Raw genomic sequence first — 22,272 nt, forward strand, 5'->3', positions numbered from 1 at the left:
CTAACCCATAAAGTCATTAGAGACACTGTGAAGAATAAAGTAAACTCCCAGTAAAATCAATTAGAAGTATCTGAACTTTTACTGCAAATGGTGTAGTATTTGTGTGGGACGCAATGGCCAAACACTGCACCAGGGTGGCCAATCTTTTTCTGGTAAGGGGGTGCATTACCCGTGGTGGCCAAGGGTGAGGCTCCGCTCTAGGCCTTTTTATGCAAATCTATCATCATGCGAAAATTAATGCTTTTTTTTATAAGGGCATGGCGGAATCAAGTTTCAAGCAGTTGACATTCTTTTTTCGGAGCTACTCACAGTTACCAGCCATACTACCACCAGCTATATAGAATTATGTGGTCGTTCTGTAATAAATTTGACTTACAAGAGTTAATTCTCTTGAACCAGTTAAGCAGTGGCAGGAACTCACAATGAATTGACACGCAAAATACAGTCGAGTCTAGTGGTGCCCATATAAACTTGTTCTGACTTGGGCAGAATTGCCTAGGGTGCTTGTGGTAATCTGTTTCCTATCTTTCCTTGGGCACATGATGCTATATAAGGAATTTAGTCTGCCATCTAAACTTAAATTTCTGGCATAGTTGCAGAGCATTTTCACTTCTATTTACCTAAATGTGCGTTTTGCCGCTCCTAAGGTAGATCAGATAAACACAAATTTTAGTGAATTCCACTTTTTTTTTATGTGATTATGCTGACTGAAACATGGTGTCAGAAAGGAAGTTAAGTGCCGAACCAGATTACCTACGATCACTACTTATCAATCAAAGTACATTTCGAGATGGCAAAGTAGCAATGCATATAATAAACATATGCTCTGTGCATTTATCATGCCTGATGGGCTGTATGAGTTTTAACGTCATGCCGTTCGGACTCTGCAATGCCCCAGCTACTTTATAACAAATGGTGGACACCATCCTTCACAAGTATAAGTGGAACAGCTGTCTCTGCTACCTTAACAACATCATCCTTTTTTTCTTGCAACTTTCTGACTCGTCTTGTTCATCTTTGTGCTATTCTCACGTGCCTCACCTCTACTAGCCTTCAACTTAACATCAAGAAACATCATTTTGTCGCACGTCAGCTCACTGTACTTGGTCACGTCATCTGCAAAGAGGGTGTTCTCCCGGACCCTGCGAAACTACGCGCCGGGGCGGAATATTCGAAGCCCAATTCCATGAAGATACTGCGAAGTTTTATTGAGCTGTGCTCATACTTTTGTCGATTTGTGTGCGACTTCACTTCCATCATTGCGCCTCTTACTAATGTACTCACAACCTCCAAAGGCATTTCTGCTTGGTCACACGAGTGCGACAAATCATTTGTCCCACTACGGCGCTTATTAACATCGCCTTCAATACTACGCCATTTTGTCGCTGATGCGCCTACGGAGATGTCTTGGAGCAGTTTTGGCTAAACGAAAACCAGGATACGGAGAATATGTGGTCGCTTACGCGAATTGAACCCTCAAGAAAGCCGAGTGTAATTATTCCGTCACTGAGAAAGAGTGCCTCGCTATTATCTGGGCTTTGGCGAAGTTCCGCCCATACCTTAATGGCCGTCCTTTCGAAGTAGTCATGGACCACTATGCTCTATGATGGCTATCATCGCTCAAAGATTCATCGGGACACCTCGGTTGTTGGGCGCTTCACCTACAGGAATACGAAATTTGCGTTGTACACCAATCCGGCTGCAAGCACTCGGATGCTGATGCGCTATGCCGCTCGCTGCTGCTGGCTGACCCAACTTCCTCGTCATCTTCTTCAGCTGTCATGACACCAACTGACTTCGCAGATATGGCATCGGAGCAACGCAAAGATGCGGGGATTTTCCAACTCCTCGACTTTCTGACTGACCCGCTAGCTCATCCGCTCTCAAGAACTATCTGCTGTAAGCCACACATTTCGCTATTCGAGACAACCTCTTCTATTGGTGGAATTGCACGTTTGAGGGTCGGAGGTGGCTGCTAGTGATACCTAATTACATGCGCTAGAAAATCTGTACTGCTTTCCACAATGACCCGCAAAGTGCTCACGCCGATGCTCTTAAAAGTACAACCGTCTGCGTCAGGGGTACTACTGGCGTGGCATGTACACATTTGTTTGCAAGTATGCATGTGCTTGTACTGCATGTCAGCGACATAAAGCTCCATCTCAATGGCCAGCCGGTACACTTCAGCCACTGCCTTGTCTGGCACGTCCATTTGACCGCATCGGTATAGACTTATATGTACCACTCCCCTCATTGGCTTCTGGAAATATGAGGATGATTGTCGGTGTGGACCACCTAACATGCTACGCAAAAACGGCAGCACTACCCACAGCAACTGCAAGAAAGGATGATTAATTGACAGGTGGGGTTTAACATCCCAAAACCACCATATGATTATGAGAGACGCTGTAGTGGAGGGCTGAGGAAGTTTCGACCACCTGGGGTTCTTTAACATGCACCAGATCTGAGCACACGGGCCTACAGCATTTTCGCCTCCATCGAAAATGCAGCCGCCAAAGCCAAAACTCGATTCCGCGGCCTGCAGGTCAGCAGCCAGCAGCAAAGTACCTTAGCCACTATACCGCCGCGGCGGAGAAACCGCAAGAAAAGATGCATTTTTTTCATCTTGAACAACTTTGTTCTTTGCCACGACGCTCCTTGCAAACTTCTGAGTAACAGAGGGCGTGTTTTCCTGTCTGACGTTATTCAAGCCTTGCTCAATCAGTGCAAAATCGTTCATTGCATGATGACAGCATATCAACCGCAGACGAACGGCCTCACAGAACGATTTGATCACACTCTTGGTGATATGTCAACAATGTCCATCGCTTCAGACCAGACCAATTGGAACACCGCCCTTCCATTCATCACGCATGCGTATAACACCGCTACGCATGCAACCACAGGTTTTTTCCTTTCTTTTTCTTGTATGGACGCAAACCATCGTGCACACTGGACACCATCCTCTCCTACGCGCCTGACTCATCTAAGTGCATCGCGATTTCTGACATTGCCAGGTACGCCGAAGATTGCAGACGATTGGCCCATTCACTGACAACCGAGAAACAAGGTCACCGGAAGCTAAGGCATGACACCGATCGACCTCTCTCTACTTTTATGCCTGGTGCCCTCATTTGGCTCTGAATTCCATCGAGTACTCCTGGCCTTTTGTCCAAATTACTGGCTCGACAACATGAGCCCTAGCGCGTTCTCGCCTGTATGTCACCAGTCAATTATGTAATTGAGCCTCTGGCACCGTCTGATGACTTACATCGTCGTGGTAGAGCAATTGCACATGCGAGTCACCTCAAGCCGTATTACGACCTTGCTATACTAAATACACCTAAAGTTACCCCGATGGCTACGCTATTCACCGGGGGCCAATGCAGTGAACAATGCGAGAGGACGAAGCAGACAGGAAGGCAAGCCACATCGTTGGTGATATACGTGCGACCCAAGCTTGCGCTTGTTTGAATTTGCGGCCTGCTGACGTTCTTCGGTGACATTCTTCAGCCTTCCAGTACGTTGTACGGGAATAAATCACGTGACATCTGTGACATAATTCTGGAGTTTACGTGTATTACACCCAATTATGAAGTTATTTGCGTAAAAATAAGAACAACCTGTACATGGTGTTTTACCACCCACCGTCTGGTGGTATCAGTGCATTTTTTGAACTTCTTGAGGAAATAATCAAATATTCAACATTTAATCGGATGATATTTTAATAGGCAGTGATTTTAATATAAACTTTATAAAATATAACTCGATCTTGAGCAAATTCGTTCACAAACTGTCTGCTTGTAGTTATAATAATGTCATTACTACACCGACACGCGTGATGACAATTTGTCAAGTAATACAAGACTTGTTTATTGTCAGCGTAGACACTGATGTGTGCACAACTGGCACGATATATGGGGGGGTGAAAGACCACTGCCCTGTTTTTATTGCATTTCCCAAAACCACGTACAGAAAATAACTTGTTATGACGATTTGAGGCATGAATATATGCCTAATAAAAATACGGATTCATTCCGTACACTCATTTTGAAGGAAGATTTGTCATCTGTTTATGTTCAGAGAGACCCAAACAAGAGCTATCATGAATTCTTGTTCAGTAGACATTACAATACATGTTTTCCTTATATAAGTGCGAAGTCTAACAAAAAAATGAGAAACCCATGTGTAGGACGAGAAAACATCAAAATGATCAAGAAAAAAAGTCTACTGTTAAAAAACATTTTGCACACAAAAGATACTACTGTGAACTTTGAAGCCTTTAAAGCTAACAGAAACAAACTAACTGCTGCATTAAAAAGGCAAAGTCCTTTTACTATGAACACATGTTTTCTGAAATCTATCTCAGGGTGTCTACCAATTTGTTATTAATAAATTCCCCGACTTTTCCAGGTTTTCCATGATGATTTAAAACAAACTCCATGACCGCCACGTCTGCTTGGAAAACTCTGTGCACCGGAAACAAACCCTCGAGTGGTAAAAAAAACAGGCGCGCCATATAAATTAAGTACACATATTTACCAGACACACTCAGAATGTTCTGAGCGCAAGCGGTAAATGTAAAAAAATATGTATATCTGGTGAAATAAACCTCCTGAGGCAGGCAGTGAGCAAGTCAGCTGTTTGATGTTTGGAAGAACTACAAAGCAAACACACCAGTTAAAAGCAACCACACATGAAAGTTTGAAGGAGCCTGCGATAGTCCAACATCGCAGTCAAAGCTGCTAGAAAACGTAGAAGTCGTGCCATCTCACGGCCTCCCTGCAAAGTGGGGATACGGGAGCCTGGTCGGTTCTGCCCACGCCGCTTAGGATGTGGATTGGATTGAATTCGATCGAACTGAACTGCTGTATTTACTGACTCAACTATTTAAGACGTGGATTGAATTAGATTTAATTCGACCTGGATTGCTGTATTTACTCTTGATTTGCATCCCCACCTATTTTGCGCACCTCTGAAATATCCTTTTCTGCAAAAAAAAAAAAAAAAAAATCAATAAGTACTACTCGCGTATTCTGTGTACCTTGCCTTGACAACAAGTAATTACAATGTTGAAAAACAGAGCCGTACTGCAAAATTTTCTTTCCTTCTTTCTTTCTATTTCCGACGAGCACATGCGTATTTCGATTTCGTGTCTTTGGGCTCTGACGATTGAAGGCAACGGAAGTCCTGAGATGGCGGCAATGAAAGCTGGAAACGGTGTTTAAAAGGCCAACATTCGAATATGTGGTTGCAAGAAGGAATCTATCAAGGTGCCACATCTACCTCGATTCCACACATGAATCACGGATGTCGGCACGTTAGCTTGATTTACATATTTTTCTGTGGCTGTCACACTAAAAAATAACAGTAGATTCATTTACACATTCTAACGAAATTGAAATGAGAAATTTAGCTGAAGTAACCCAAGTTCTACTCTTGAAACACGAGCTACCAGCTAACGGACTCTAGTAAATGCGTCACAGAGTAGTGGGGGTATCGCGTGAATGTGTATGGTTCGGGAATGCTCAATTTCCATTTTCTTTATTCGTATTTATTAAATAAAGGAGAAGCATTGCCTTCCTTCAACGAGTGGATAGGACACTCATGTTGGGTCGTGCTTCACTACTGGTTGAGGGTACTATTGCTTCCATCGCATCTACTCGAGTCAAGCAAAGTGTAAAGTCAAGCGAAAGCCAAGTAAAGACGCCCTTGACCGCATTCCAAACGCCCGATTCAGTGCCTACATATACATGGTGAGTGAACAGTTGTGCAGTGCGAGCATTTGATTTTTACTAGTGGACGCTGCCTGCGTCAGCCTTGCCAGGTGAGAGAGGGGGAGAGGGACAGCTGGCACGAGGCACGAGCATGCAGCACGAGACGCGAGACGCAAGCATGCACAGTAGAGTGTAGGCACTACCACCAATGCCGGATTTGCGAGTAGGTGCGACTATAAAATGCTTCGCTTTTAAAAGAAGCTTGCATCATGCCTGCACCTGGAATCCAGATACAGACGATTCTACATACAGTGAACAGAAGTGATGGGGCACTTCTGACAATGTACTCTCACAGCTTACGTCACATACTTAGGCATACTTAAGTATGCTGTGCCTTTATTATGGCTTTTATTGTGAACAAGGCTCCCTCCCATATCGGGTGCTGAAACATAAGTAAACATTGTACTACATGGCTCGATGTATCATATCCAATTTACACTAAAAGCAACAGTTAATCACTATCTTTTTTTTTTTTTTTTTCACACCTTTTCTAGCCGCTGACTGTAGCTGCAGTTGGAAGATCATTTTTCTATGCTTTGATCAATGATAATGTTTATTTTTGTGATGGCTGCACAAAAAAGCTATCAGTTTCCATGACCTGGCCAGGTTTTTCAGAAATTCCCTGACTTTTCCATGACTTTTCCAGAAGGGTCTAAATTCCCTATCTTTTCCAGGTTTTCCAGGTTGGTAGTAGACACCCTGGTATCTATGGTGTCCTAACTAAGTTTGAAAAGCAATCAATCAGGTGCTGACCCACAATGCTGTTCAGAATACTTTAACGAAAATAACCACCCACAGGAGCAATCTACAAGGTGAATTTTTAGCCAAGCATTTCACTGAGCACATTGCTAATGCGGTACGACCACTGGGAAGCACTGCTAATACTCAGATTCCACACCACATTGCTGACACAATGTTTCTTGCACTCATATATCAAGCAGAAATAGTGCGCACATTCTTATCTTAAAGAATAGCAATGATGTGGATGCCGACAGATTTCAGGTTGAAGCGATTAAGCATGTGATTGACTTTCTTGCTCCTTGCCTAGCTTAAGTGTTCAATCTAGTTCTTCGATCTGGCTGCTTCCCACATGTCATAAAAATGTCGTCTTTGTCATATATAAAAATAGAGATTTTAATGATGCTAGTAATTACTGACACATTTAAAAAATACCACCATTTTCAAAGAGATCAGAGAAAATAATTTTCTGCCCTGTGAGTAGTTTTCTTAACAAACACAAGGTACTTTCAGAAAATCAGCATGGTATGCAGCGGGGCAGATCTACACAGATTGCATTGTTAACTCAAAAAGAATTAAAAATTAAAAACATCAAAGCTTATGCTTCGATGTTAAAGGTATTGGAGGACTTGCTTATAGCAAGGCCTTCGATACCCTTAATCATCACATTTTACACGAGAAGTTGTACACTTATAGGGTACACAGTGTAGCTAATTCCCTATTTTGTTCATATTTATCTGAGAGAGAGCAGTGTGTTTCGATCGTTAACTGTTTCTCTTCTTACGAAACTATTTCTTGTGGCGTGCCTAACCATCTTAGAGCCAATGCTCTTCATTATCTACGTAAATCATGTTGTCAACATAAACAACGATACTACACTTCTACTATGCAGATGTCACCACTCTTTCTGTTTAAGGTAAAAATTCCTCCGAAATTATTGACAGATCCCACAGCGTACTATCAGATGTTATGCGGTGGTCTACTACTAATGGCCTGCGAAGCAATGCAAGAAAAAACAACAAAAGCTCTCTTTTTCAGATCTAGAGGCACGAAAATTAATCTTCACTAATCAATAATGTTTGACGAAATACCTGTGAAAATAGTGGAAAAGCAAGGTTCTAGGCGTGACTTCTTTCGATCACATGACATGGTCAGGTCATGTTGAATCATTGGCTAAATCATTATCGCATGCTGCTAGTGTTCCGTCACAATGTCGATGTTTTCTTCAAAAAAAAAAAAAAAAAAAACTAAGGCACAGATCTACCACACTTCGTTTCCCTCGCACATGAATTACAGCCAACTTGTTTGGGGCACCGCAATCTTGGTCAACATAAAAACAATTCACTCATTGCAAAAAAAGAGCACTGTGCTATGTGTTGTAAATGTCCCAAGCAGCACTTCTGCAGAATCTCTGTTTCACTGCCATAAAATAATGAATATGAAACATATGTACAACAATTGACTAATTTAGAACTACTTCTTTGCAAAAGAACAATTCCGAACATTTATTAAAGATTTATCAAACATAAGTACACAACACACAGATTCACGAGCCCGAAGTACTGACAGATTGCTCGTTCCTCGTTCTCACACAAACTAAAGTGGACTCTCAGTGCTAATGGAAATCTGTTATACGGAACAGCTGCTTGAATGGAACAACTGCCCTTGATATGATTGTTTTCAAACTTGAATGCTGCAACCCAGCTCACCTCTCAGTAAACTGAAATCCTGTTAAATGAAACAGATTTTCCCGGTCTCTTCAGTTTCCGTTTAATGAGAGTCTACTGTATTTCCTAAAGTCCCTTAGATATACATTAGCCTCCCTACTAAAAAAATTATCAAATATTTATCCCAACTTTTTTATGTTTACAAAAAGAGAAATACGATGGTTTTTTCACCCTTGTCTAGTGTTTTTTTATGATGTATAATATGCCACAAACTACTTTTTGCATCGGAGTTCTACATCTTTATTTTGTTATTGTTCATTGTATTCAAGAGTACACATACATAGTTATTTAGTTTGCTCTGAGTCTGTTCTACTGTTTTATTTGTAAATATTCTTCTCCCTCTTTTTATGTTCGTTTTTTTTCTGCTGCCATTGTACTATTATTTGTTAAGAGCTTGAATTCCAATACTGCTTCCAAGTATGTGAGCCCCCAGGCATTCTCAAGTGGTTTTATAACCACGTGTCGCTTGAGAAACCCCCAACTCGTTGGGAAATAAATAAAAAAGACATGTCACAAAATAAAGACTGATTGACGGATTTACTGGGTCTTGTTCAATTACTTAGATACATGTTCAAGAAAACAGAACACGTGACTGCCATAAATAAAAATGCTGGAATTCATTTGTCACCTTCCTTTCATTAGCTACCAGTGCTCTTGCTTTGGTGACATACAACAGTATTCAATGTTTCAGATTCATCAGATGGACTGAGTAGAGAGGATGTGGTTCAGTTTTGCTAACATGTTAGCATCAGTGTCACACCATTCTGGCGAACATTTGAGGTTTTGATAAACTATGGCACCAGAGTAGGTACGATGACTTTGGAATACTTATTTAAATTACCACAGCTGTGTGTTTTTTTTTTTTTTTTGTGGGGGGGGGCACAGAGAAAAGCTCTGAAGGCGACATGTGACTGCTGTGAAGAGGAGTTCACCGGTTCGAACAACTTATGGTCACTAAATGAAAATTCATTTCTTCTTAATATTCTTGAATTTCTTTTTTCATAATGGTGTATCATGTGAAAATTCTTGTAGCACTTTCTTCTGAGTAAAAAAAATGAGAGAGAGAAAGAGAGAATCCTCGGCAACTATACAATGCACCAAAGGTTGAATTTTCATTTAACAAATTTGCAATATAACACGGTGTATTGCCAATTATATAGAGTATTTGAACTATAAGCTCATCTATCCCATGATGCTCTTTCTTTCTTTTTGAATATGCATCATTATGACTTTCTTCTAAACACTGAAAATACTTGCAACAATGTTCGCCACCAGTTGTGTCCTCTAAAAGCATACTTTCAACGTACACTTACCTGAGAATCTAGCTCCTGTGTCTTTGTTTCTTCTGCATTTATAGCGCCAAACTAAAAAATAAAAAGGAACACCCTGGTGAACAGTAAAGAGACCCTTCACAAGAATAATGAACGACTGGGCAAGAAAAATACAGGTTCACTTAAAAGAGCACATGAGATGGCAAGAATTTATTGGTGAGCTAGTCAGTACATGTCTTGATAAATACTAAGTATGTGCAATACCACAAACGCCACATAAACGACCAGTGCCAGTCTATGTCGTTTATGTCTTCCCTTGTCTTTGCCTCTTTGTGCTTCACATACATAGTATTTATGAGACAACTAGGCATGGGTTCAAGCATGTTGAATATTCAAATGAATATTACAACACTCAAATCTAAGTACACAAACCTGCTTTTTGGGTGGCACTCACATCATACAAGTATGTGCCTTAACACAAAGTCCAGAAGAACTGCTACAGCAAAGTTTGCCTCAGTCTGTCACACAGCGCAAGAGTGCATAAAAAGTGATTCTAAGGTCCGATCAAGCACAAATCAATTAGTGGCAGAAGCAAATTGAATTTAATTAAACATTGGATACTTTTTTATTTTTATATCTTTAGCAGCTAATTATTTTTAAGAAGAATAAATGACATTCATATCCTAGGATTCGTAGTTTTTGCTTTAAAGCACAAGCAGACCATCAGAAATAAATAAGCAAATAATATGCACGCACAGAACTTTTTTGAGTCTAGAACATGCGTTACTCCACTATGCACTAAATAGCACCTGACCACTCACAGCCCCCTCAGTACATCCCATCTTGTCTACATTACGCGGAACTTAATTATGTGCAATGCTTTTCACATTTATTTTCTTATAGCATAGAAACATAGTGCCATTCAGCTTTCTCATCAGTGATAGGCCAGTAAGGATTCAACTTGGCTTAATTGGGTAACAACTAGGCTTGTGTGAATAGTGAATTTTAGGTTCAAAGCGAATAGTGATTTTGATCAAATAACTTTGTATCGAATTAGAATAGTATATGTCATATCTTAAAAGAAAAATTGGGAGCTCTGTTATGATCTAAATAACCTGCATAATATTTTTTATAAATTCAAACAATGCCTGAGCAAATGCCATTTCTTTGGTTCAAAAGAAGTGGAAACAACTTTGAATTTTCAGTAGAAGGATTTGAAATTCTGTAGAACGCAGGTGAAAACCTGTAAATAGGATTACATTATAAAATTTACTATACTTAGAGCATATATAGCCGGTATAACAAGCTTTAAAGGGGTACTGACACAAAATTTCTCACTTATCGTTTTTTTGTGCCAAATGATAGCCCAAGCCTCCGAGAGCGTAGGAAACGTACCAGTAAGCGCGAGTGCTCACTGAAAAATTAATTACAGCATGATTTTAAAAGCTAGTTTCGATTTCTACTGTACCCTAACGTCACGACTTGGCATAAGCAGCGCCACAACATGGTGGTATGTGCACCAGCAAGGTTTTGTGATGTATCCTCTTCAACGAGTCGCTTCTGCGATCGTCTGCTTCCTCTGCTGCACGCCGCATGTGTGCCAACTGTCACGGCAAGGGAACACAACGTTGGGGTGCCATCGTTGTTCGCCGAAAATCCGAAGACAGTCAGCAATAGCATATTGGTGCGCACGTACGCATCCGGAGTTAAGTGCAACAGACACAGTAAACTGCGCTTGGTTTCCACCTCGGCCCCTGCTTTTCTCAGCACCGGATTGGACTAAAATTGGTAGGACTTGCGCCTATTGTCCTTCGTTTCATTTGCGCAAGACAATTCGAGGGGCAAAATATTGGTGCCATGACAAAAAATTCCAAATCAAACGATTCATTTGCCCTCTAATAAGCGTATATCATGCATTCGTGTGCATTGACACTATTCCAAACTCCGCTAGCTCGGTTCACAGGTACGCTGGATGACACTTTTAGCTTGTACGTATACTTCCTTACATTAACATGTTACCAGATACCGGTTTGCATTTACCGTCTTACCGGAACGCATGTTTTTCAATGTTTTAGCTCCCCATACGTAAATGTTTACTTACGTATGCAAACATATGCTTTTACATTTTCGCAAATCATAAGCTGCCATGTTTTTGTGTGTTTTGGCGCTTGACATCAGCACAACTTGCCAGACTGCTGCGTGACGTCATCAGAATTAGTACTGTAGCCTGACGTCAAGTTAGTGTCGATGTAGGTAGGTGCGCTGCGACAAATTCGATTTTAATATCAAAATAAAATATCTTATCAGCATTTGCTAAGCCTCACACTCGCTCAGAGCCGTCACTGTATACAGGAGATTGGTATGGCAGAGTAAACTCGCCTTCGAAAAAAGGTGCCAGTACCCCTATAAAACTTAAAAATGATGAATCAATGTAAGGGTAATATGTTCATTTAACTCTGAAGTGGAGCTTCATGACAGGGTGAATTTCCCATAGAAGAATGTTTTCACGACTTATAAAACACTCCACTGGAGCGAAACTGATTTTACAAAAAATAACACACAAACTAATACAGTCGAGCCAACATATAAAGGCCTCACTCAAAACGAACTTTTGCTTATAACGAACGATACCCGCATGACCATAAAAATATACATTATTTCAATGGCACAAAATCGCACTTACAACGAACGTCTTGAGTGTTGCCTATCGATTACAGCGAACTGAGTTGGCGCTAAGGTGATTTCCCGGGAAACCACTTTCGACCACCGGTAAGCCATCGGCGAGGTTCCCATAGATTCTTATTGTTAAACGCCGACTCTGCCTCTGCACCCCTCTAGTTGTCACTCTCCCCAACCGTTTTTTGTTACGCACCCCTCCGTCACCCCGCTACTCTGAGCAGACCGCATTGTCAAAATAGGCCCGTGTTTTGACACTGCTACTGATCTTTCCAAGACCGATTGGCCAACTATAGTCTCCACACAGTTTTTGATCGCTGGTTTTGTTGTACACTATTATTGGCGGCCTGAATGGTCGTTGGTGGCCGGCCTGGAATGACCAGACCATTTGCCATTACGTCGGCCATCGACTGTACTTCATAGTCTGGGTCTGTGTCTTATCAGCATTGGTGTCGTTTCATTCCAGTGCACGCGCTTGCGCTACCCCACCGACTTTACCATTCACGATTCGTCTCGATGTTAAGGACTTGTTCTCACTCCCTCCACATGCACTCGGAAGCGTAAAAATGGCTTTTACATGGAACGAATCACGAATTATTGAAGTCGGCGGGGCCATGCAAGTCCACGGGTGCCACAATGCCATTCTTTGACCTCTGCATGCGCTGACCGCTCTGCCAAGTTTTCCTACGTGCGATTTGTGCATTTCGTGGACCCTTCAAGTAAGCTACTCGACCTGCCTTCTTCCCACGTGTTTTGGTTTCCAAATTCGCCTTCCCACCACTCTTCGCTCTATAAACTTCTTCGCCTATCTCTTTCTCTCCTCTCTTAATCACAACTCAGCCTGTCTCCACCCGCTCTGCCACCCCAGCCACGCTGGCTCAAATGCAGAAGATTTGTTGGTTTCGTTTTCGGACTAGAAACGGGCCCAGAGCAGTTCCACTATTGCTGGCTTCTACGTCACGCATGTGTGGTCAGGATGGCGTACTTTTTTTTTTTGGAAAATATTTGTTTTTACTTGCAACTTTCTTTAAAGCTGTGTTTCATTTACTGTGAACTTCGGGATACAGCGAACGGATGCCGTGTCACACTCAGGTTCGTTATAAGTGGGCTCAACTGTATTTATTTAGATAGACGCTTTCCCGGCTTAGCACCCTTCCACTACAGTGAAACCACTTTTGCAAAGGGTTACGTACAGAATAATACACATCTATTGTTCACTTAGAATACTTTGAAATTTTCAATATTTTAAGCTCGAATTAGAGCTAATTCGATTGCTGTAATTTTCATTAGAATATTCGCACAAGCCTATAACAAAGGCTTCTATCTTTTGTGTAGACGCATCGTCACTGTACTACTCGTGCCCAATTCGAAAATTAGATGTAGACTTCTCAATGTAATGTACATACAGAGTCCCAGACATGGTAAACAAGTTTCTAAACTTGTATATAAGATCAGTGCAGAAAAGATCATCGAATGTAGTGATGTATTGCCAAGCATAGTCTTGTAAACAATATCATATGCCATGCATTGAAAATAAATTATCAATTAGAAAACACCACAAACAGCCATTTTATATTTTTCATAGTTAATATTATGTAGCTTGTAACACTTGTGTATTGGCTTAAGCTCACAGAATGACTGTCTTTAGGCATGTGAAATTGTCAATAATGAAACTTCTTTGCCGTATGAAAAGAAAAAAAAAAGGAAAATTGGTTTGTTACAGCTCCTTTCTTGTTAGCTCATGCCTGTTCACCCCGTGGTGCTTCCCAACTGTTTTCTTGCAACAACTTAGTTTATTACACTGTGAAGAACATGTGCCTAATACTACAAACTCAAATGCAACGTGAGGAGTAAATCGAGGGTTTTGAGAGATGAAAATAAAAAGAATTATCCTTCAACAATAAACCCAGGAAATTTGCCACAGTAATGTCAGCACCCAAATGCAACATGATGATTAATTTGATGCCCCATATTCAGGAAGTAACGTTATATTATACATGAAGTATTACAGCACATAACTAAAAAGTTTCTCATAGAATGAAAGATAAATGACATAAGAAACAAACCTCAATGTGAGGCCTAAAGCTTGACCAGTGCACTGTCATTTTAAGAGCCTTGGTTACTTTCCAGACCTGTAGTAACAAATGACAGCAAAAGAAAGATTGCTTTCAAGATGAGTACATAAATGGAAGTGCTGTGAAAACACATGTACCTAATGGAAGCACAATAAATACTTATACTGCAGTACCAACAATACAAAAAATATTATTTATGCATATTGAAACCATGCCATATTAATGCATGCCATCCAAGCTCAGTTTGATACTGCCAGCTGACGGACACTTATTAAAAAAAAAAGAGTTGAGTAATATTACTAGCTACTACACTACGAAATAGAGACTTCCTTTCTCTCACACAATAAAAACTGCATGCAAGAAACAAAGCGAACATAATTTGAGGATTAGATTGTGACTACAGATAAGATATACTACTGTAGAAGTAAGTTTTCTGCACTGATGCAGTCACAATAACCTATTAATCTCTGATCTGGCACTTCATTGAGTATTTAGAAAGTGTGAATGCTCAGAACATTTGAACACCTTTTGTGTCGTAGACAAGTTGCAATCGCATGCACGTTTCTGGCAGAAATGGCCAAAAACGAGTTATGCTTGTCGACGGTACTTCTCGTTTTCTCACAATGCCACGAGCAGGCAGACTTCGTTTTACAGTGAAAGCTGTTATGAGATCACTCTTAGGGTCACGCGCAGTTGTTGTTGTCCGCCGCTGCCAGTGTCCGTAACCACATCGCGCAAAAATAGAAAAAAAAAAACCTTGCACTAATGACACAGTGGGCTTGAACCCGGGTCCACTAGATACCAGCCAAATATTCTACCACTGAGTTACGCCGGTGCTTGTAACTTGTTGTTAAACTCGCCTTAGACAGGCATGACCTAGCACATATGGCACTGTGGGGATCGAACCTGGGTCCACTGGGTGTGCCAGCCCAGTATTCTACCACTCAGCTATACCGGTGCTTGTGACTTGTTGTCAAATTTGCCTTAGACAGGCTTAACTCGGGAAAGCAATCGTGTTAATACGACTTATAAAGCATTTTACAAGAGCAAAAAACAACCAGTCATCACAAAATGCGAATAGCGTAACGAACGGCCCGTTCAATGATCCAAACCATCAGAAAAGCTTGTTCTTGTTCCCCCCATTAACTGTGGCGCATACTCACTTCAGACATAATTTCTCATCGTCGTCAGCCACTGCATGGACAATTTTCATAAAATTCCTTGCAAGTGTTTAGCGGATACCACGCTTCTCAGAAGAATGACGAAAAATATCATAGCGAATGCGGGCCTACTACTCAAAAGTTTATTATTAATGACCTAGTGGGTACCAAGCAAGTGTGCTTGCAGTAGTTACCCACTGAGTGTTTTGAAAAGGCTCTGAAAGAACGGTCTTCTAGCTTTCGCTGTGACAGTGCTGCGCCTACCGCGCAGGCCTGGCATTTTTTTTTGTGCTCTGCTGTGCTTCTTGTATAAGACAGGGCCCATCCTATTGTGCAGCGAAAACAGAAAGCAGCAAAACTGACAAATGTTGGCAAGAATGGTTCAAACAAATTTTGCTATATTTTGGTCAACATTTGGGGTTACAGCATGGTACGGTAGGTGTTAAAGCAGATTGAATAGTTCCTGCCGTTTACTTCATACTCAATAGTATTTCAATTCTATGAGAAATAATATTTACAGCAGTGGTTCAAACAAATTTGGCCATGTTTTGGTCAGTACTTGGTATCACAATTTGGCACGGTAGGTGTTAATGCAAATTGAACCATCTCTGATATTAACCTCATATTCAGTGGTATTTAAATATTATAAAGAATAATACTTGTAACAGTACTAGAGGAAGGCAATAGACGAATGAAAGTTTGAATTATTTAAACTATTCTGATGGCTGGTGAGCAGAAAAAGCATCCTGTTTCTGAGTCAATGCATAAGACAGAAGATTTCAACAAAATAATGTCTAGTCATTCAATGAAACTTGTGATTTAAAAGTAGTCAGAATATAACTGTTGTACAGACTAAAGAAAATGAACTTATTATTTGGCTACAATGCTAGTTGTGCTTTCAACCATTTATAAAACAAATGAAATGTCCTGCTATTGCACTTCTTTCCTTCAGTGGATACAACATGCATGTGCACCTATAATATATACTGGTCACTGTTATTGCAAGAAAAATTTTCAAGGGCACTAAAGGCGAACATTAGCTCTCAGCATCAGCATGATGTTCTGAATATACATATTTATCCACAGATTTAAGTGTAAGATTAAGTAAAAAATAATAATGTCTTATGGCTGGAATTCGACTCAGTACACAAAGATCAGTTGCACTATTGACAATAACACAGAAAGCTAACAACTTGAGCTCACACCAGTAAAACATTCACAGCTGCCTAAGCGCAGGCAACAGGTCAAGCACACTGATTTCCAGCATGAAACCTAGCGTGGTGCGATTCTTAACACGTTTTCACAATTCTTAGTTTCCCATGAATCTCATTCTGTGCACCATCAATGTGTAACGTCTACATCACTGCTGGCATCACTTGTTATTCAAGCGTGAGATATTTTGCCATTGCCACGAGACTGTTTTTTTCTCTGCAGCAGAAATTCTCTTACATACTAAATTATGTATGTAGAGTGGTTGCAGATAAATTTAGCTGCAACCACTCGACATGCAAGATCACAAGCTCACCCAGATGCAAACCATTTCAATGCATTATGTAGACATGGCGCACCCATCCCATGAACAGTTTAAACACAATGCAAAGGGTCAATGAGTAATGCTAAACCTTGCCTTTGCCATCAAGGTGTTGCCCTTCATCAAAACTGCCATTTTCTTTTCTTTCTTACTGTCATTTTTATGGAACACCAGATAAGTAAAAGAAGCTATGACTCACAATTTTCTGATTTGACTAGAATCTAGCTGCAAAGTTCTGAATGTCCTTAGTACATACATTTATCAAATATAGCAAACATCTATTTTTCACAGAACAAGCCACATGCAAACTCCCTCTTCATCAGTTCCTCAGGATGACAAAATATATTTTATATTATTGATATTATATTCAAAGGTCACCACTCACATTCATATTTCCCTAGGCTTAAATGTTTTCTATTGATTTAGCTAAATGCAAGCTTGAGAAAGCCTAAAGAACATCAAGACAATTGAAAGTAAGCTTATTAGAAGTAAACCCTTGATGAATTTTAAAAAGTTATTGCACAAGCATTGCCCCCAGAACATGGCAAAGCCTAATATAGGCAAGAAGTAACAAACTCTACTATGCAATGCACAGGTGCACAAACATACTCAAGTGTGAGCGCTGTCTGCTTTGCTGCTTATTTACATATGCCTACACACAGTCAGCATTATCTCGACAAACAACTCTTCAGAACATAGATGTGAAGCTGACTGTTGTATCACTGATCTCATTGCTTCTCACCAATATTACACGCTACCATTTACTGAGGTCAACACTCGTGCAATATTACTAAAAATGGCAAAAGTGTACGTAGCTACTATCTACACCCTATACAGCAAAAAAGAGCCGGCTACCCATTAAACACCTACACACTATGACCGTCACATTTAACTTCAACATAAACTTAGGTTTAAAAATATAATGTGGTACTAACCTCAATGACTGCTCCAACAGCACTCGTGACAAGCACGATGCGGCTGGTGTCTTCATCAAGAAGGTAGAAAAAGATGATAACTTGACTAAAACCTCGCCATAAGACAGCCTTCACAGAAAGACCTTCAAAGGTCTTACGACCCCGCCAAAAATTGACGTCATTCTTGAAAGCCAAAAAATCAAACAGTAGCTGCAACAAAAATAAAATAACGGTGTTACAGTGACAAGAATGAGAAATGAAGTGCAAAGTAAAGCATAATTTAATAAGATCAGCCAGCTGCATATGCCTCAATGAGGTTAACACTTAAAGGGGTACTAATGCAAGTGAAAAATGACAATGAAAAGTAGGTACAATACTAGGCGCTGTGCCCCTACATTCAATCCTAGCCTGGTACTGGACATTAGGGCAATAACAAACACAAAGTCTTATACAGCCTACTTCCACTGAGTATCTCTTTGGCCATATCTGGACCTTGTACCAATAAACATCAATTCATCATCATAAATATGAATTAATTTTATGGTGCAGTGGCTGATAATATAAATCAAATCATTTGGTGCATTGATTAGGAAAGGGCTAATAAATGTTGAAACTTGCCCTTGCATTATTTGGCAAAGTAATCCTAAATTGCTGTTAGTAGTTCCCATTTTCATAATAGACGTTCTTGAGAATTCATGATTTACATACTCAAGTCCGTGAAGTTAAAGGGGTACCGACACAAAATTTTGCGGCTGAGTTAGCCTGTGGGATCAATTCCTGTGAACATGTGTACATTGTATATGCAAAATATCAACAGCAAATATAGCTTAGAAGGTATTTTAAATGAATTTTCAACTTTGCGCGAGCGATCGACTCCTTTGCACTATTGACACCCTTAAAGATGACCCTCCCTTGGTGACCCCACGACTTCCCTCACGTGACAACGCTGCAACAAGTTATGATGATGTCATAGCTACCATTTTCTTCTCTTTTCTTCTTTTTTTTTTTTGCTGCATTTTCAATACTGCAGACTTTTACTCAGCAGCTACTCAAAAGTCCATGGCCATGGTGTGCGCATTGAAATATTTGTGTTTGACGACACTGCTGTCTCATTTCCTGTTTGAAAGGACTTCTTGATGTGAACTACACAAAAATTAGTCACAACTTGTGTGCTGACGAGGTTGAAAGTTGCACAGGCTAGGTGGGTATAGTTGCAGTCTGCGGTTTGTCGTTTTTGGAGCTCTCTCAAACTGAAGCCGAGACTGGTTGGTAACGAGGAGCCTGTAATTCATTATTTATTGCATGCTGCAGCAAACAATGTGCCGTGTTATGACTAACAGGCCTCCAGCAAACACACGGCAGCAAAAAAACACAAGGCCAAAATTTTTATGTCGGTACCCCTGTAAGTGCACCTTTGGTACCATCCTCGCACATAAAGAACAATCGTGAAACTCCTAGTTTCACCTTAGCAACTGCTACGCTCAGACACACGATAGCATTATCCGTGCTGTTCTTGCAATGGTGATTGAAGCAGCTATCATCTTTGTCACTACTCTCGATCATACCACTGGTCATGCAGCGTAAAATGTCACTAATTATCAGAGGATGACACACTGCCCTCTATGGTCAGCATTTCCAAAGTACCCAAAGGAAACACTGCCAAGAGCTGGGTGAAAGTTGGTTTTTTCACGGGCAGACTTAGTTTTCAGCATACTTCATGCAGTCACTAGCTTAACCAACTCCTAGCAATTGTGCACCTCACTAAGCACAGGAACTTTACCTTCTTTATTGGTTTTGACGAACATGACCATATTCTGAAGAATTGCTTTCCTGTACAAGACAAAGTTTCTTATTACACTTTGGTTCAGGGGCTGCATGAGTGTCATTATGTTGATCAGCAAGAACTTCTGGAATATCCGAGTCAACCATTCTAAATTGACATGTGCATTGTAGTTACTAACCGAAAAAACTACAAGGTGATTTTTTGGTCAGCAAGTTTTCTACTTTTATGAAATAAATTTGTGTCTTAATCTGTTCACAGAGAAGGTCACTCACAATCAAAGCTTCTGAGTTTGCAGTATGATTTTGAAGCCTTCAATAAGAACAAGCAAGCAACATTCTCTGTGTCATTTGTGTTAACAGCAAACCTATTCACTTTTTGCTTTTTTTTTTCTGGTGGTGCATATGTCATTTTTAAAGATGTCTTGCAACATTTTTGAACCTGTAGTTAAAAACCGTTTCTAATCTGCTACCAAGGCTCCATGTCTTCATCTTCATCTTCAGTGATAAATATCTTGCAAATCACTTAACATGTGCCTTTAAACAGACTTATAAGTAGTCATCTGAATAGATGAACCATTAGCGCTGCGTGACAGAATACATCGAAAGGTGTTTACTTCTAGTTTAGGCTTACTCTCATGCCTTTTGACAACAAATTGTCTTGAGGCCTGAGCACGGCTGTGAATATCTGGGATTCCTTGACATGAGAGGAAGGGTCAAAGGTGAATTTCACTGATCCAATACAGCACTGCTTTGTTGACGAAGAGATATGCAGAACCTTGCATGCACTTTCTACCTCCTGGTAGGCTTCAGGAAACTCCTTTGTTGGATACAAATGTCATAATACATACAAATGTCGTATATAGCTGGACCAGTTGGTATGAATCCAGGGCAGCAAGCAGCGCGAAAAAACAAAATAGACACACGAGAAAGAAATGACTGGAACAAGAAAAAGAAAGAAAACAAAACAAAAAACACAGCGCTTCAGTGATTGTTCTTGTCACTTGTTCCTAGTGTCTCTGTCTTGTTCTTTCACGCTGCTTGCAACCATGGACAAATATTGTGATGGTGGTCTTCTTTTATATAATACTTTTTTGCTGATCAGCTCCCTCATGAGTACACCCTGAGGAACACCTTCAGGTACAACCCCTTTCCTGTTCAGCTACCACTGTGTAGCTTCTATTACCGGTGTTACACACGTACTTTTAATCGTGATCAGAGCGATCCGTATCAGTTTTCTTGATTGCGATCAACTTTATGAAGCTGCTACATGGCTCAAGCTAATCCGGTTCGAGCATGGGTCAGATAAAATGCCTCAGGTGGCGTTTGCGTGCCGTAAAACATGCCACTGACAAAACTCGGGGTACGGTATATCTATAGAGCCCTATATCAGCAATGTTGTTCGTGCAAGAACCGCTCGAAAGTCAAAAAGTTTGCATGCCACAACAACAGTAATTTTATAAATCCGTCATTTAATAAAATTTTCCTAGCACTTACCTGTATTGCTGTGTGAGATTCTTAACCTTCGATTTTATTTGTGATGACCCCCGCTCTTAGCCGCGTAGTCGCAGCGAAGCATTTATCTCGTTGTACGCGTCAGTGTTTCACTTCTGGCGCCTCAAGTCTGTTCCAGTTGCTCCTGCCAATGGTCAATTGCTGTAAAGATCTCTTCATTCAACCACGAAGTGTGCGTACGTTGCGAAGTAGTCGAAAGGCTTGCAACACTCATAATAAGTTTGCTTTGAGGGGCTCCAAAGCTCCAATGGGGTGAGAGTTGAACTAAGCGCTGAAGGCAACGGTTGATTGCTTCTCGTCTGCTTCTCCCTTAACTACATACGGTCGATGCAAATCCTAAAATACGCAATACTTCAGATATTGTCCAATTTAAACAGTCTAAAACTTGTTTTTTCATAAACATCTAGCTGTTTAAAGCGTTTTTATTGAACTATGCTTGAATTTCTTGTTTATTGTGCTTTCACCAAGCTCGGCTAGGGGGTGCAGACGACAGCAATATCGTGATCTCTCAGCCAGATTGCGATGCGTGGATCGCGATAGTCTTGATCTCGATCACGCCTGATCGTGACTAGAAGTGACTGTGTAGCAGCACCTAATCTAGATCGTGGTTAATCTGGATCAACACTGATCGCGATTAAAACTGCCAGTGTGACACCGGTATAAGGCAAAGATGCTGTACACAGCAAGCTGTGTGCAGTATTTGTGTTTTTAATTTTCCATCCAAGGGCATCTATAGATAGGACATCAAAGTTGCCAAGAGGGCGAGGACATCATTGCTAGGACAGGCTTTTGCATTTACAACGCTGTAAAAAGCAGCCATCACATCATCAGCAGCTGATCAAGAATGCCAAACCGACAATGTCACCACACCAATATTCAAGCGATGGCTCGTTTTTTTGATTGACACAACTTTAATGAAAACCAGCAGACCAATATCTGCACTTTATGTTTACTTGTGCGGCTTATAAAGTGACACATGCTTTCAAAGTAAGGACGCACAGGTTTTGTACTTTGCCAGCTGCTTCTATCAAATTTAGACTGATGCTAGACCCATTGAACAGTGATTTGGCCCCTTGCAATACCTCTTTCAAAGGGATTTTTGTGGCACT

At 40.7% G+C, this 22,272-nt stretch overlaps 1 protein-coding gene across 3 annotated transcripts in view; it reads right to left on the reverse strand.

Moving 5' to 3' along the window:
• Positions 1-22,272, reverse strand: part of LOC119177133 (lipid scramblase CLPTM1L) — a 106,093-nt gene that overhangs the window by 36,383 nt on the left and 47,438 nt on the right. For all 3 annotated transcript variants that reach the window (XM_037428522.2, XM_037428521.2, XM_037428520.2), the window contains exons 9-11: positions 17,891-18,079; positions 14,256-14,321; positions 9,556-9,606 (exon numbers count right to left, since the gene is read on the reverse strand). In XM_037428522.2, coding sequence (XP_037284419.2) covers positions 9,556-9,606; positions 14,256-14,321; positions 17,891-18,079 — 306 coding nt within the window. The remainder of the gene's footprint in view (positions 1-9,555; positions 9,607-14,255; positions 14,322-17,890; positions 18,080-22,272) is intronic.

This window comes from Rhipicephalus microplus, chromosome X (assembly GCF_043290135.1).
Source record: "Rhipicephalus microplus isolate Deutch F79 chromosome X, USDA_Rmic, whole genome shotgun sequence".
NCBI classification, from domain to species: domain Eukaryota; kingdom Metazoa; phylum Arthropoda; class Arachnida; order Ixodida; family Ixodidae; genus Rhipicephalus; species Rhipicephalus microplus.